This window comes from Pipra filicauda, unplaced genomic scaffold (genome assembly GCF_003945595.2).
Source record: "Pipra filicauda isolate LSUMZ 115617 unplaced genomic scaffold, ASM394559v2 scaffold48_size3843733_pilon, whole genome shotgun sequence".
NCBI lineage: Eukaryota > Metazoa > Chordata > Aves > Passeriformes > Pipridae > Pipra > Pipra filicauda.
Window position 1 is genome coordinate 2,176,689 of NW_024104631.1, and position 14,059 is coordinate 2,190,747.

At 47.1% G+C, this 14,059-nt stretch overlaps 1 protein-coding gene across 1 annotated transcript; it reads right to left on the bottom strand.

The window, feature by feature from the left end:
* Positions 1 to 10,204: 10,204 nt before the first annotated feature.
* LOC113991529 (tubulin beta-2 chain) lies at positions 10,205 to 12,848 on the bottom strand. Its single transcript, XM_027727950.2, has 4 exons — positions 12,701 to 12,848; positions 12,079 to 12,187; positions 11,715 to 11,825; positions 10,205 to 11,499 (listed from the first exon to the last, which is right to left on the bottom strand). Exons 1-4 carry the CDS (start codon positions 12,755 to 12,757, stop codon positions 10,439 to 10,441), a joined length of 1,338 nt encoding a protein of 445 aa, XP_027583751.1. The 5' UTR covers positions 12,758 to 12,848; the 3' UTR covers positions 10,205 to 10,438.
* Between the last annotated feature and the right edge of the window lie 1,211 nt (positions 12,849 to 14,059).

Below are 14,059 nucleotides of genomic sequence, written 5' to 3' on the forward strand. Positions count from 1 at the left end.
TTTCAGCAGGGTCTGTAATGGATTGTGGAGAAACTATTAAACTTGACTATAAAACATTAATTGATTCACAGCTGTAAATATTTTAAAAGTGAAAGTAGTTTTGCCACACAGCTGGCCAAATTATTGAGGACAGCTTTACATTAGCACAAAGGAAGGGAGATAACAGCCCACAATCAAGCAAGGAAGTGGTGGAACAGGTTGGTAAAGAGGATGCAAAATGTTGCACCTTGTATTCAGTATAACGGAGCTGGTAGGGGTTCACCTCTAGCACAATATTAAAGTGCCAAGAGGGACAGCATGGTAAGGCAAACTCTCAGACTTTTCCCAAGCATCAGCAGGCTCAGTACAGTTAACACTTTATTTTGTTAAGGCTGTTGAACTGTCTCCTATAATATCCCCATAGGCCAACTGATGAAGTATGGCCTAGATAAACAGACAAGCGAGATGGAGTGAAAACCAACTGAACTGCCAAGCTGAAGGACTTGAGATCAGCAACACAAAGTTCAGAAGCCAGCCACTAGTGATGTACCCCAGTGATTGATCCTCGGCCAACACCATTTAACTTCTTCATTAGTGACTTATATGGCAAGAGAGTGCACCCTCAGCAAGTCTGACGATGACACAATACTGGGAGGAGTGGCTGATATGCCAGAGGGTTGTGCTGCCATCCAGAGAAAAAAGGGCTGACAGGAACCTCATGCAATTGAACAAGGGGACATGCAAGGGGTACTTCCTGTACCTGGGAAGGAACAATTCCCTGAAACAGTACATGCTGGGGGCCACACAAATGGGAAGGAGCTTGGCCAAAAAAGGACCTGGAGACCCTGGTGGACACCAAGTTGAATATGAGTCAGCAGCATGCCCTTACAGCAAAGGTGTCCAACAGCATCCTTGACTGTATAAGGAAGATTGTTACCAGCAGGTCAAGGAAGGGGGTAAGTTGTGGTGAGACACATCTGGAGTTTTACATCCAATTCTGGGTTCCCCAGTACAAGAGACAGATCGGCATATTGGAGTGAGTCCAATGAAAGGCGATGAAGGTGGTTAAGGAACTAGAGCATCTGGGGCTGAGAGCTGGGACTGATTGTCCTGGAGAAGGCTCAGGGGATTCTTATCAGTGTGTATAAATACTTGATGGGAAGCAGTAAAGAAGATGAAGCCAGGGTCTTCTCAGTGGCATGCAGTGACAGTAGGAGAGGCAATGGGCACAGACTGGAATACAAGAAATATAAACATAAGAAAAAAACCCACTTTGCTCTGGTACAGGTTGTCCAGAAAGATTGTGGAGTCTCCATTCTCGGAGATATTCAAAACCCAAGTGAACACAACCCTGATTAACCTGCTCTAGTTGACCCTGTCAGGCAAAAGAAAGGACTAGATTAGATGATCTCAGAGTTGTCCAACCTCAAAAATTCTGTGATTGCATGAAAGGCAGAGAAAGGAGTGGGAGGCTGTAGGTGACCAGAAACACCAAACAGTTTATTAATCTCACTGTCACAGTACACTATGATGTTATATTGCAGTTATAACACTTTCAGAACCAGCAGACTTTTGCAAAGGTGAGGCAATAATTGATATGGTAAATCATACCACTATCAAGAAGAAAGCCAGAATGATCAGAGTTGTTTACATATTACTCAGGTTAGCTGTGCTTAATACAATAGAAATCAATGCATAATGTCACCAGTTGTACTCTTTTTTTTTTTTTTTTCATCTATGGCAGGAAATACTAGTGGCTAAAGAAGTACCATATCTTTGCCTGGCATTTGTCTGCTGTGACCTTGGAAATGTACTTTGATCATATTTTCAAAAGTGGCTCTCAGTTTGCTCCAGTGAATTGACCTGCTTATCAACTGTGGTTCTTTTCCTTTCCAAGTGCAGAAACCTCATCTGCTGTGAAATGTCACGTGCACAGATTTGCTTAAGCTTTGCAACACAGGGAATTAGGTGTGGTGGTATTACATGTGGCTTTTGCAAACACAAAATATCCAGGATTGTGCTGGCACTGAGATGTTTGCACCAAATTCTGTTGAAGTTTGTTCTTTATATCCCAGTTGTTGTATTTTCCTCTGACATATTTCTGCTGTACTTAATAACAGGTAGCTTTTACTCCTGCTAGCACAACTCACGCATACACATCTGTGCTTGCTATAGGCATAACCCACCCTTTTGGGCGGCAGCAGCAGGTAACTACATCTTCTCACTCCTGGTGGAACTGCAACACAACTGCATGTCTGGCATCTCTGAGGTATCCACATAGACACTGAAGAGATTTTTGGGTGGAAAAGTATTTCTGGCAATCTACAAAAGACTGACTTGAAGCACTGTGATTCTTCTCCTGAAGGCACCCGGACACTCCCTGAGATGTCTTCTTCCTACATACAGTGGCTTCTTAAGGCTTTATAGCTATTCCACTAAGGATTTTGAGCTTTTATTAGGAAACTAATTCTTAGATGCTACAGCACTGGTCTCTTTTTTGGGGGGCATGTATCTCCAGGTTTTAAATTGAGTACCTAAAGGGAAGTACATGTTTGTGTGTGCCAGTTTGCTCACCTACAGCACTGCTGAACATCCATGAACACACAGTGAACCAAATTAAATGTCAGTTACTTGAATGTCAGTTCAGAACTCTCGCAAAAACTTCAACAAATCTTAGCCATCAATGGTATTTAAATAGGTATGGAGGTTCGCTATTGTTTGGGGTTTTTTTAATATAAAAAAATCTATAAAAACTCCATAATTTCTAAACGTTCATAATTGCAAGTGAAAGCTAAAACTCCCCCATTCATACAAAGGCAGGTCATGTGCCCAGGAATGCCCATAGGCACCTCAGCAGCTGAAAGCCCTCAGCAGCCTGCTCCTTGCCTGTATCAAACCCTGCCTTCCCAGTTTCCAAGGCAACGGCGGAGCCCCGCAATGGATGCACAAGGGAGGCAGCAGGGATCCCACAACATTTTCACATCTGTCCATGATTTCCCATTGTTTGAGAAAGAAGCACAAATATATAAATGTGAAAGCTGCTCAAACATATAAAATGCCTGCCTATGGCTTTATTCTGTCTTATTTGTAATGGGTGATGTCATGTATTCCCCAGGCACGTATATCAGAGACTACATGACTTTTTGAGTCTTTCTGTTGGTACTCAAATGAACAGGCTCTATTCATTATCTTATTGCTTATCTTCTCCCTGGTAACTGTGATATTCCCACCTGATGAACACGGTCTGAGGTCACCTTTGGAACCTGATGCTTGATCATTTGCAATGTTTATTAAGGTAGAAGAATATTTTGCCAGCAAGAGGGTGGAATAATTGTGAAGGTGTTTTTAATGTTAGCAATAAAATACCTAAAGGGAAAACCTATTTTTATTTAAAAATTATGACCCACTTCAGGCACTAGAAGCAATTAAATATAACAACACTGAGCATGCTTTTATGAATGAGCAAAAGCAGTTTCATCATAGAGCCCTCTATACTTGGGTTTATTATAGCTGGGTATCTGTGTGTTTGACCAAGAACAAAAGAGGAGAGAGCATAAGCATGTGAGAGAAAAATCACATTACAGAGTAATTTGGGATGCTGTTAATTCTGAAACAACCCATGCAAATTTTGAGGGGAGAAATGTTTCTTCATGAACCTAATATTTCTTCCACATGATGTGGTTTCTCTTGTGAACTTAGATTATAACCTCTGAGAGCTAGGCATTTCTGTGAATGTGGTTGTACAGGATGCAGCAAATAGAACCCCATTCATCTCGCTTCCAAAGGTACCATAATAAACAGGATCACGTGTCACAAAATGATGCCAAAAAGGGAAAAATATGTTTATCATCATCAGGCAGCAATTTACTGAGAAGAAAGACAAAACAATACAGCCTCTCATTATTTCCTCTTGGCACACCAGCTGTGACGGGGTAGCAGCCAGATGGCTCCTGCCCCCATCCAGGCTGCATCTACCTTTTAAGATTGCTCAGTAGATGAAATGCATCTGCTATTTCTACAAACTGGGTCCTCCAGTCGAGAGATGACTAAGATTTCAGCATCAATATAAATGAAATGTTGATATCACGTTTTCCAGGGCAGCTTATTTCCTGCACATCATTGAGAACAAGGCACAGATAGTGACTTTGATCTGCTAGTCACTGTTTCTTTTGTTCCTTAGCCTCCTTGCTTTATCTTGCAATCCGATAGTTACTTGTAACTCAAACTGACACTGAGCAAACTCCGAACTTCATCTCGTGACGTCTGCTAAGAGATGCAGTAGTTTGTGGTGGGATTCAACATACATTGTTTAAAATTGCCAGGGCTCTCTGCAGGAGAATTCAGAGTGCTGTTGAACTAGGTGGCTGAATCAACCCAGTATCTTGTTTTGCTCTCTCCTGCTTCCAGCTGCCTGCCCTTTCCTCCTTTCCATAAGTTCTCTTTCTGACACACTCCCTAATTGAAGAAAAATCTTCTTCCACTCCTCCAGTCTTCTGTCTGGGAGGACATTCAGGGAAATGAAGAGACAAGTAAGAGGGCTCAGACATTCCCTGGCGCTGCTAGAGGAAATAACAAAAGGGTAACACCTGAAGTGGGGCAAGGGGAACAGGACCACCCTTTTTAGGAGCTGGAAAATATTGAATCAGCCCTGTCTATGGAAGTGGCTGTGTTCTCTATGCCCAGGAAATTTCTAATCCCTGCCTGCTAGGGTGGAGCTGGAATCCTAGCTGATATTTCCAAATACCAGCCATAAAATAAATTTATTAATTATAAGACCAGTATTATGCTGGATGCAGAGAAGCATGCTGTAAGAAGTCAATGCTTGAATTTCATTTCATGTTTGTAAAGCTTGTTTTGAGACCATTTGAACTTGGCTTGAAAACCCTGTTCGACTATTCACTATGAAGGCAGGCAGTATCTTTCTATTAAAGTCATGGAAAATGTGGAAACACTTTTTCAGTGCGAGACAACACAGAACTTTTTACTGAATAAGCTACACAACCTTTGCCAGGGTAGCCACTTCATCCTCTGGAGCAAGTGTTTTCACATTCTGCTTAAGCTGGATTATTATTAATGTTTTTGTTTGCAATGATAGAGGCAATCTTGCCAAAAAGAAAAGAAAATATGCCTTAAATTTACCAAGGAAGCCAAGTGAGAAAAATAACCTGATTGTAAAAAATGACATATGGATAAATTAAAACCAGTTGGAAAATCTCTACACTACATGAATCAAACATTAATAAACAAGAATTTAACAGACTTAACTTGATTTCCTCCCTTACAAGTGGAATTCTGCCCATAAGGGAAAAATGACTTTGAGTGGAGAGAAGGGAATGACCTACTGTTAAATTAATTCTTTTTTTACTCAGATACTGTAAATAAATACCTTTCTTATACACACACTTCAAAAAGACACAGTTTTCCTTTCTGGCAGATTCAAAAATAAAATACCTAAAGTAGGGTGGAAGTTAGGAGCAGGGAAACAGTTCATTTCTTGTTAAACTGCTCAGGGAGAAGAAAGAGTTGTCATCTGCACTGTGCCCTTTGCTGGCAGAATGGCCGGGGAAGGGCAGGCTTTCCTAGCTCCCCCCGTATCCTCCCACTCCCTTGGTTTCAAATGCTCAAAGGGCTCCAGCTGGAGAAGTGTCCAGGAGAGTCAGGCCAAGAAATGTCTTTTTCCAAAATGCATCATGTCCTCAGGCACTTTCTGTGACCAAATGCTTCCATTTTCATGTAGGCAAGCTAAAGATAAAAACCATCTAAAATGGAAGTATCTCAGAACCAATAGTCTGCTCTTTCCTCTTTTAATAAATAACAAACAGACCAGAACAGGTGATTGCTGGAGTATGAAAAAGCAGGTGCTTGTTATGAATGGATTGTGGATTAAAAGGTGGGAAATTCTCAAAAATCTTCTTTTTTAGTCATATACAAGATCAGCTCCTAATACTTGTTTATAAACATTCATTTGAAGTTAAAGAGAAGAGAGAAAAATAACCTTACTTTGATTACCTCAAGCACGTATAACACATCAAAAGTGTCAAGCTTTGTTCTGTGAAAATGTAGAAGTAACTGAAAAAACACATGGGAAGCCTAAGAAGGAGATTATTTGTAAATGAAAAACAGTGCCTCCCTACAACAAGCAGGTTCAGGAGAACAGCGTTACCTATAGCCTCATATTCTGGCTGCCACATCTGAACAACCCCTAAAAGTATATGCTCATTATGCTTTAATGTGGAAAAGAAAAATGGAATAACTTCCCTTGGGAGAAAGGATGTGTATCAAATATAGGGCATAGTCACATTATTTCTCCCGAGGATTTTACCTTCTCGTAGCTAAATACAAACAGAATTATTAGGCCTCATTAAAGAAAAAGCAGTAATTAAAGCACCTCCCACTGAGAAGGAGAATTTAATATAGTTTAACAGCCCTTCTTAAAAAAAAAAAATAGTAGCAAGACAACAAGATGTGGAGTTTTGGTTGTGGGGTTTAGGGGGTATTGGGGGGGGGAGGGGACGGGAAGGCAGGGCAGGGATGTTTAGGAAGTGATTTCAATTGAACAACCATGAAACTTGCCCTGCTCAAAGCCACTACTGGGTTTCATCGTGATCTTATACATAATTTTGCCATGGAGCTTACAGGGAGGGAAAATGACAGAGGAAACAAGGGGAGAACTCTTTCTGATGCAAAGTATTGCCAGATGCCCCAGCTCTTCCTCGTGAAATAAGAAAACTCGTCCCTCTTGCACCACTTTGCCACAGTTGCTCCAGGCAGCAGAACTGTTTTGCAGCATTGCAGCACCACCCCCTAAGGACTCTGTCAGTCCATCACAGTTTCTTTAAGCAGATAGTGCTTGCACATGTAGAAGAACCTACTAGCATTATACTCTTTTGAAGTATGTGGCACATGATATCATCATCCATGAGATTTCCCTACACAGAATAAGGGTTTGCCCCATTTTTGCAGAGAATTTGCTGGAGAGGAGACCAAATGTCTGGATTCTCTTCTTTCTCCAGGTTATAAATCCCATTGCTACTTTGGCTTACTGTGTTTTTTGCCTCATACCTTCTGGAAAGATACATCTGTCAGCAGGATGGGCCTCAGGTTTGATTCTTAGATTATCATATCACCAGGACCATTGTATGCTTAATGTAACCTCATTTCTGATGTATACAGGCACTTTATATAGGTTGGGAAGAAGAAAATCATTATTGCTCCTCCCTGACAGAATGGAAAACATCTGTTGGAAAACAGATGTTGGCCTACGTTACTTTTAAGGGTTTGGAAGAACCAGACCACGTACTGTACTATATTTCCACAACACTGTTGCTTCAGTGGTTTAGACTGAGATCCTAGAATTAAGCAGGGAAAAGAAATTAGAAGAGATGGCATCCTAATGCCATTTCAATATAAATTAAACCTAAATTTTACCTCGTTGTTTTTACAACCTTTATCTTTACTATCTTGCATTTACCAGCAGACAAGCATTGAGTTGTTTGCCTTGGTCAAGGCATTCTACTAACATGCTTAAAAATTCCACTCATTCAACAAAGGGAATAAATAAATAAATAAATAAAATGTTCCCTTCCCCAGCACCATCAGTTCTAATTGTCAACAGAGGAGAATGCTTCCCTTCGGGCCACAACTGATATATTGAAATGAAAATATATTGCTTTATATTATTAATTTCTATCTCAACATAAATCAGTCATTGTAAGTGGCTTAAGCTGCACACCACTAAGTCTGTATTATCTATGCCCATTTCTTCCAAACAGGATGTCTCATGCAAGACCTTTAGCCCTAGATGTGTTGTTCATCACATGGGCAAATACAGATCAACACCAGGAGAGGTTAAGGCAGTCAGACTGCCTAATCTGAAATTCTTTCAGGGGTTTTGCTTTCTTTGTGAAACAGAAAAATTGCAACTACGTGCACTTGTTAAGACATCTCTTTGTTGTTTGGCATACAGCAGTCATCTCCAGTTTTTATAATGAATGTTCTCCTGGGCCATAAATGCAGCTAAAGCTAAAAGATACAAAGAAAAAAAAAGGTACTGTAGCCCCCAGGCCCAGTATGAGACTCACCCTCCATTATATTTCACTTACTGTTCCAACCAAGCTCTGAACCTTCCCTTCAAATCTTTCAGTATCCCCTTTACCTATATTTATCTCAACTCCTACTGAAATGAGGCTTTGATTTTTTTTAATTATTATGACTGGCAAATAAGCTGTGTAGGATTTATGAAAGGACATGTTTCTGCCAAAGTATTTCTATATATGTTTTTTCTTCCCCTAGAACAAAAACACTGAATACAAGCAGCAAGCCATGTAGGATGGTGTCCTAGTTTCTACTAAGGGAGCTGTAGTGAAATGTGTCACTTGGGTAGCTATATTTAAGGGTTAGCTAGAGACAGAGTGTAATTACACTATGAATTAGAAGCTAGACATGCTGAACACTAGTGAAACCTGCTAGAGTGTCATAGCTGAAAGAAGATATTTACTATCAAAGACAAGCTTCTCATCTTTTAGTGAAACTTAGTTTAGATTTGTTTGCTGGCTCAAAGCTAGTATGATAAACAGTTTCAAGTGCAACCCTGAGAGGTAATTTCAAGGCAAGGTTACTTTGGCAACCAGATAAAGTGTTATTTTCCCAAAGGGCCTGAGGCAGTATGTATTAACTAGGTTACTAAAACAACCTCAATTCGTCTAATGTTTAATCCTAGAACTGCTCAAGTGCTAAGAAATACAAGTACTATTGTGGATACACACAGCTGTATTTTTTACTGACAGTTCAGGCAGTTTAAGTGCTTCTCACTCCTCTGTACATCAGAAATCAAGCATACAGACGAGAGAAAAGCAAGTGCCTGTTGTCCTGCACACCGGGTTAACAGGCCCATCAGCAATGGAACAGGGTACTCTCAGAGCAGTGTCCACAGGCAGTGGAGTCAAAACAGGCAAGATATTAGTTATGCACAGCAGCTCCCTTTTAATTCTCTCTTCCAGTAATGCCTTGCAAGCATTTCAGTAAAGGATCACAATAGAGGCTGCACAAATGTGCATACCAGCTCTTTCAGAGCAGTAAGGACCACAGTAATTGTAGCACTGGTAGCAGTTCTCAAAGCAACACTTCTTTTTAGCACAGGACCACTCCCCTAAGTGGTGTTTCGATTAACTAAGACTAAACTATTGGGTTACTGCTACACTCCTTGAGGGATTTTTGTAGAAGTAATAGGGTCTGTGAGACTTTGCTAACTGCTGACAACAGCATAGTTGATTCATTCAGGGTTCTTGCAACCTACAAGCACAGCAACATAAATCCCCCCTCCCTCACTGTAAGGAAACCACACTTACCTTTGCAAAGATGCACAACAGTGCGCTGCTGCACTTCCCTCCCCTACCTGGGTAGAGGTTCATTTCCTACTACAGGGACCAGGAGCAAACAACTGTCCTGTAAACATGTAACTTGGAGACAGCTATTGCCAGGATATCTATAGGTGACTAAGATTATACATTATGCACTGGACAGCCTTTTGAGACACATCACCTAGAAATATGCCCATCACCTCATATCTCCCAAAGGGAATTGATTGCCCTATAGAGTAAATCCTTTTACAGGGCAGGCTAGTGGTACCTTTTGGGAAACACGTGAATTTTATTCCCGAAGAGAAAGTTCAGGTCTTGAGTTCTCAAGTTGTCTGCTAGTACAGACCTATGCTTCTCTGCATGCAATGTTTGTATTTAGAGAGGAGAGTTGGGGAAAGATATCAAGTCAAATCACAGTCAGCCACCCATATGTATGTACTATAGGTCCTGGAACAAGCTAAATAAGCTGCTGAATGGCAGTGGGGAAGCGTGCAGCTATCCTATCAAATCAGTTTTGACAGCTTGTAATGTGGAATTCAATATCTTCTCTCTGACCTCACTACCATGTATGAGCATAAATAGGAGTTGAAGAATTCTCAAGTGCAGTGTCTCATTTCTACTAGCTAGAGCAGCTTTCATCCCACCAACTAGATAAGCTGTTACACACAGGAGTTTTCATAAATTAGCTGTCATTCTTAGCTGAGCTACTACAGTTTCCACATGCTGCTAAATCACAGCCTGAGAATTCTTGTTTTATTGAGCTTAAGCTTTCACTGAGGTTAAGGAATAAACTGAGAAGTAAAGATATAAAAAACTACACAGAAATTACTTGCTTAATAGAGAGAGAAATAAAGCAGAGGAGACAGTTTAGGACACAAAAAGCCTTTATGTTTGAGAAGTTAACCATTTCAACAGAAGACTCTGAAGTATTTTTGCAACTACTGTTAACATTGGACAGTCAAGGATACAAAACTGCTGACAGAAGCAACAGTGGAGAGCACCAAATTAAAAAATGCATGCTTCAGCACAACTGCACAGATTCCTTCTCTCAATGAATACTTGCCTGCTCAGACTATACTTAATGCCTACCCATCTCAACTTTACGCCTCATCTTCCTCTCCTTCCTCTTCAAACTCCCCCTGCTCATCAGCAGTGGCATCCTGGTATTGCTGGTATTCGGAGACCAGGTCGTTCATGTTGCTCTCTGCCTCCGTGAACTCCATCTCATCCATGCCCTCGCCGGTGTACCAGTGCAAGAAAGCCTTGCGCCGGAACATGGCCGTGAACTGCTCCGAGATCCTCTTGAAGAGCTCCTGGATGGCCGTGCTGTTGCCGATGAAGGTGGCGGACATCTTGAGGCCGCGCGGGGGGATGTCACAGACGGCCGTCTTCACGTTGTTGGGGATCCACTCCACAAAGTAGCTGCTGTTCTTGTTCTGCACGTTGAGCATCTGCTCGTCCACCTCCTTCATGGACATGCGGCCCCGGAAGATGGCGGCCACCGTCAGGTAGCGCCCGTGGCGGGGGTCGCAGGCGGCCATCATATTCTTGGAGTCGAACATCTGCTGCGTCAGCTCAGGCACCGTCAGGGCGCGGTACTGCTGGCTGCCGCGGCTGGTGAGAGGGGCGAAGCCCGGCATGAAGAAGTGCAGCCGGGGGAAAGGCACCATGTTGACCGCCAGCTTGCGCAGGTCGGCGTTCAGCTGGCCGGGGAAGCGAAGGCAGGTGGTCACGCCGCTCATGGTGGCCGACACCAGGTGGTTGAGGTCCCCGTACGTGGGAGTGGTCAGCTTCAGGGTGCGGAAGCAAATGTCATACAGTGCCTCGTTGTCGATGCAGTAGGTCTCGTCCGTGTTCTCCACCAGCTGGTGCACGGAGAGGGTGGCATTGTAGGGCTCCACCACCGTGTCCGACACCTTGGGCGAGGGCATCACGCTGAAGGTGTTCATGATGCGGTCGGGGTACTCCTCCCGGATCTTGCTGATGAGGAGGGTGCCCATCCCAGAGCCTGTGCCTCCGCCCAACGAGTGGGTCAACTGGAAGCCCTGGAGGCAGTCACAGCTCTCCGACTCCTTCCTCACCACATCCAGGACAGAGTCCACCAGCTCGGCGCCTTCCGTGTAGTGCCCCTTGGCCCAGTTGTTGCCAGCCCCGCTCTGACCTGGAGGGCAGATCACAAGCAAGGTGCCACATTAGCACCCCAGGGACAAACAGAGATGACGCCACTTTCCCCTTTCCCATGGGCTCCACCCTTCACTTCCATCCCCACTCTGCCACTGGGTTTCAGGTCCCCCAGGGTCATTTGCATGCTTGCTCCTAGTCTTTTCTGTGTGTTGAGTTCCCACTCTGGGACTCTTCCATCTCACACTCACTCACCAAAGACAAAGTTGTCAGGACGGAAGATCTGTCCAAAGGGGCCAGAGCGCACAGAGTCCATGGTGCCAGGTTCCAGGTCCACGAGGATGGCACGTGGGACATACTTGTTACCTGTGAGAGGAACCAGCACCAGTGTTACAGCCCTGTAGTAAGCAGCCAGTGTCACAGCAGCCTTGCTGTGCTCCCATCCGCTGCTGAGGACATGGAGGTTGTGGGAATTTGGAGGGAGGTAGCTGGAGATGGCAAGACAAAGCAGTCATTTTAGCTGTGCAGGGGCATCACCCACTGCAGGGATGGCTGGGAGACTCCTGTCAGCACACCCTATGCCCCCTCCCCCGGGAAGCTTATTACAGAGGGGCGTTACCGGTGGCTTCATTGTAGTAGACATTGATCCTCTCCAGCTGCAGGTCGCTGTCCCCGTGGTAGCTGCCTGTGGGGTCGATGCCGTGCTCATCGCTGATGACCTCCCAGAACTGAGGGAACCGGAATGAATGGGCGTGAGGATGGTCAGCGCCGCCACGCCCCGCTCTCGCCCCCTGGCCAAATCCCCGCCACGTGGCAGCCAGGGATTCGCCACGCGTGGGTGCGGCCCCCCGACCAGACGGAGCCGCCACCGCGCCCCTCACACCCCCCGCCACCGACGGGAGGGGTGTGGCACCGGCTTGGCGTCCCCTTCCCCCGCCCGCCCCGGACCCCTGCAGCCCGCGAGGGGCTGACGGATGGCAGCTGATGCCTCCACACCCCCTTAACCAGGGCGCGCCACACCCTCGGCGTGGAAACCCCACCGCGCTCCCTCCGCCCAGATGCAGCAGCCGGGAGCTGCCCCGCGCAGACCTTCCCGTGGAGAGGCGATCCCGACGGTACTCCGCTGCGGAAAGGAGGCTCTCCCGGCAGCGGGTCCCTCCGGGACACGCGGAGCGCGGCTAAGCGGGCACCGCCCCGCGCCCAGAGCCCCGGGCAAGACGAGCGGGGCGCCAGCTCCGTACCTTGGCGCCGATCTGGTTGCCGCACTGCCCGGCTTGGATGTGCACGATCTCACGCATGGTGCCGGTATCCGAAGGTGCCGCCCCACTGCTCCTGCCGCCTTCACCTCCCTCTCCACCCGCTCCCGTTCTTGCTGCTGCGGCGGCCGCGCCCCGAGAGCCCCTTAAATGGGGAGCCGCGCCCCGCCCCACCGCTGACGTCATACGGGAGTGGCGCGCAGCCAATGAGTGCGCGGGGGCGGGGCCGAGCCGCGGCATTGTGTGCCGTGAGGGGGCGTGCCCCGGTGGGGGGGCGTGGTCGGAGGGCGTGGCTGCGGGCACCGCCCCGCCGCCGCGGTGCCGCTGACAGCGGGGACAAAGGCGTGGAGCGGCCGGACCGAGCCGGCCACGTGCGAACCGCGACACCTCCCTGCGCCCGCCAACCCGCCCTCCCGCGGCCGCCGCCGCAGCCTTTTGTTCCCCGAGACGCGCAGCCTCCCCCGCCGCAGCAGCGGGCGTTGCCGTCGGGGGGGACCTGGCGGCTGCCCCCTTCCCCCCGCCGATGCCTCCGTTCACACGGTGCCGGCGGGAGACTCCCCTCCCCTCCTCGCGGGGGCACCGCGCCCCCGCCGGCAGCTCCGTGGTTGCCGCCCCTCCGCCTGCACCAGCCCGCACTGGCGGTGGGGAGTCCCGCGCCCTGACCCGGTTCATCTGCCCCCGGCACGACACAGGGGGGTTTCACCCCCTGCATAACCTCTCGTCCGTCAGCCCTGCCCCCGAGCGATCCCCTCCTTCCTCTGCCCCGGTGCCGAGCTCGTCTTCTTTCTCTACGCCTGAAAAGGTCGGGTTTAGTCCCCCCAGCTGAGCGAGGAGCCGCTCTCCAGCCAAGCGACCCGCTCCTCGCTGTCTCCCGTCCGGCCGCAGCCACCAGCGACCCGCAGCCAGACAATAGACGGCGCGGGTCTATTGCTGCACAGGGCCGAGGGGCTTCAGGGAGGTGGTTCCCTTAGCTCTGCAGCAAGAGAGTCTCGATCTTCGTCGCTTCATTGCGGATTCCCAGATGCTGAGGGATGAAGAAAGGAAAGAGGGGGGCAGGGGAGGGTTGAACATTTGCTCCCCAGAGATGCGTCCCGTCGTTCATTTTCCAGCAGCCCAGTACGGCATCGTGGGCATTACAACGGCGGCAGGGAGGGCAGGTGGGGGCCGAAGAGGAGGGCAGGGCATGGCACATGCCTACGCCGCTGGAGGAGGAGGTCGGGGGGAGGAAGAGCACGACAGAGCGGCACGGTTCCCGCCGTCTCCGGTGCCCTTCGGGGCGGTCAGCGCGGTGTGTCGGCTCCTCCTCGGCATCGCCTTTTTCACACCGCGGTCTGGGTTTGCGTG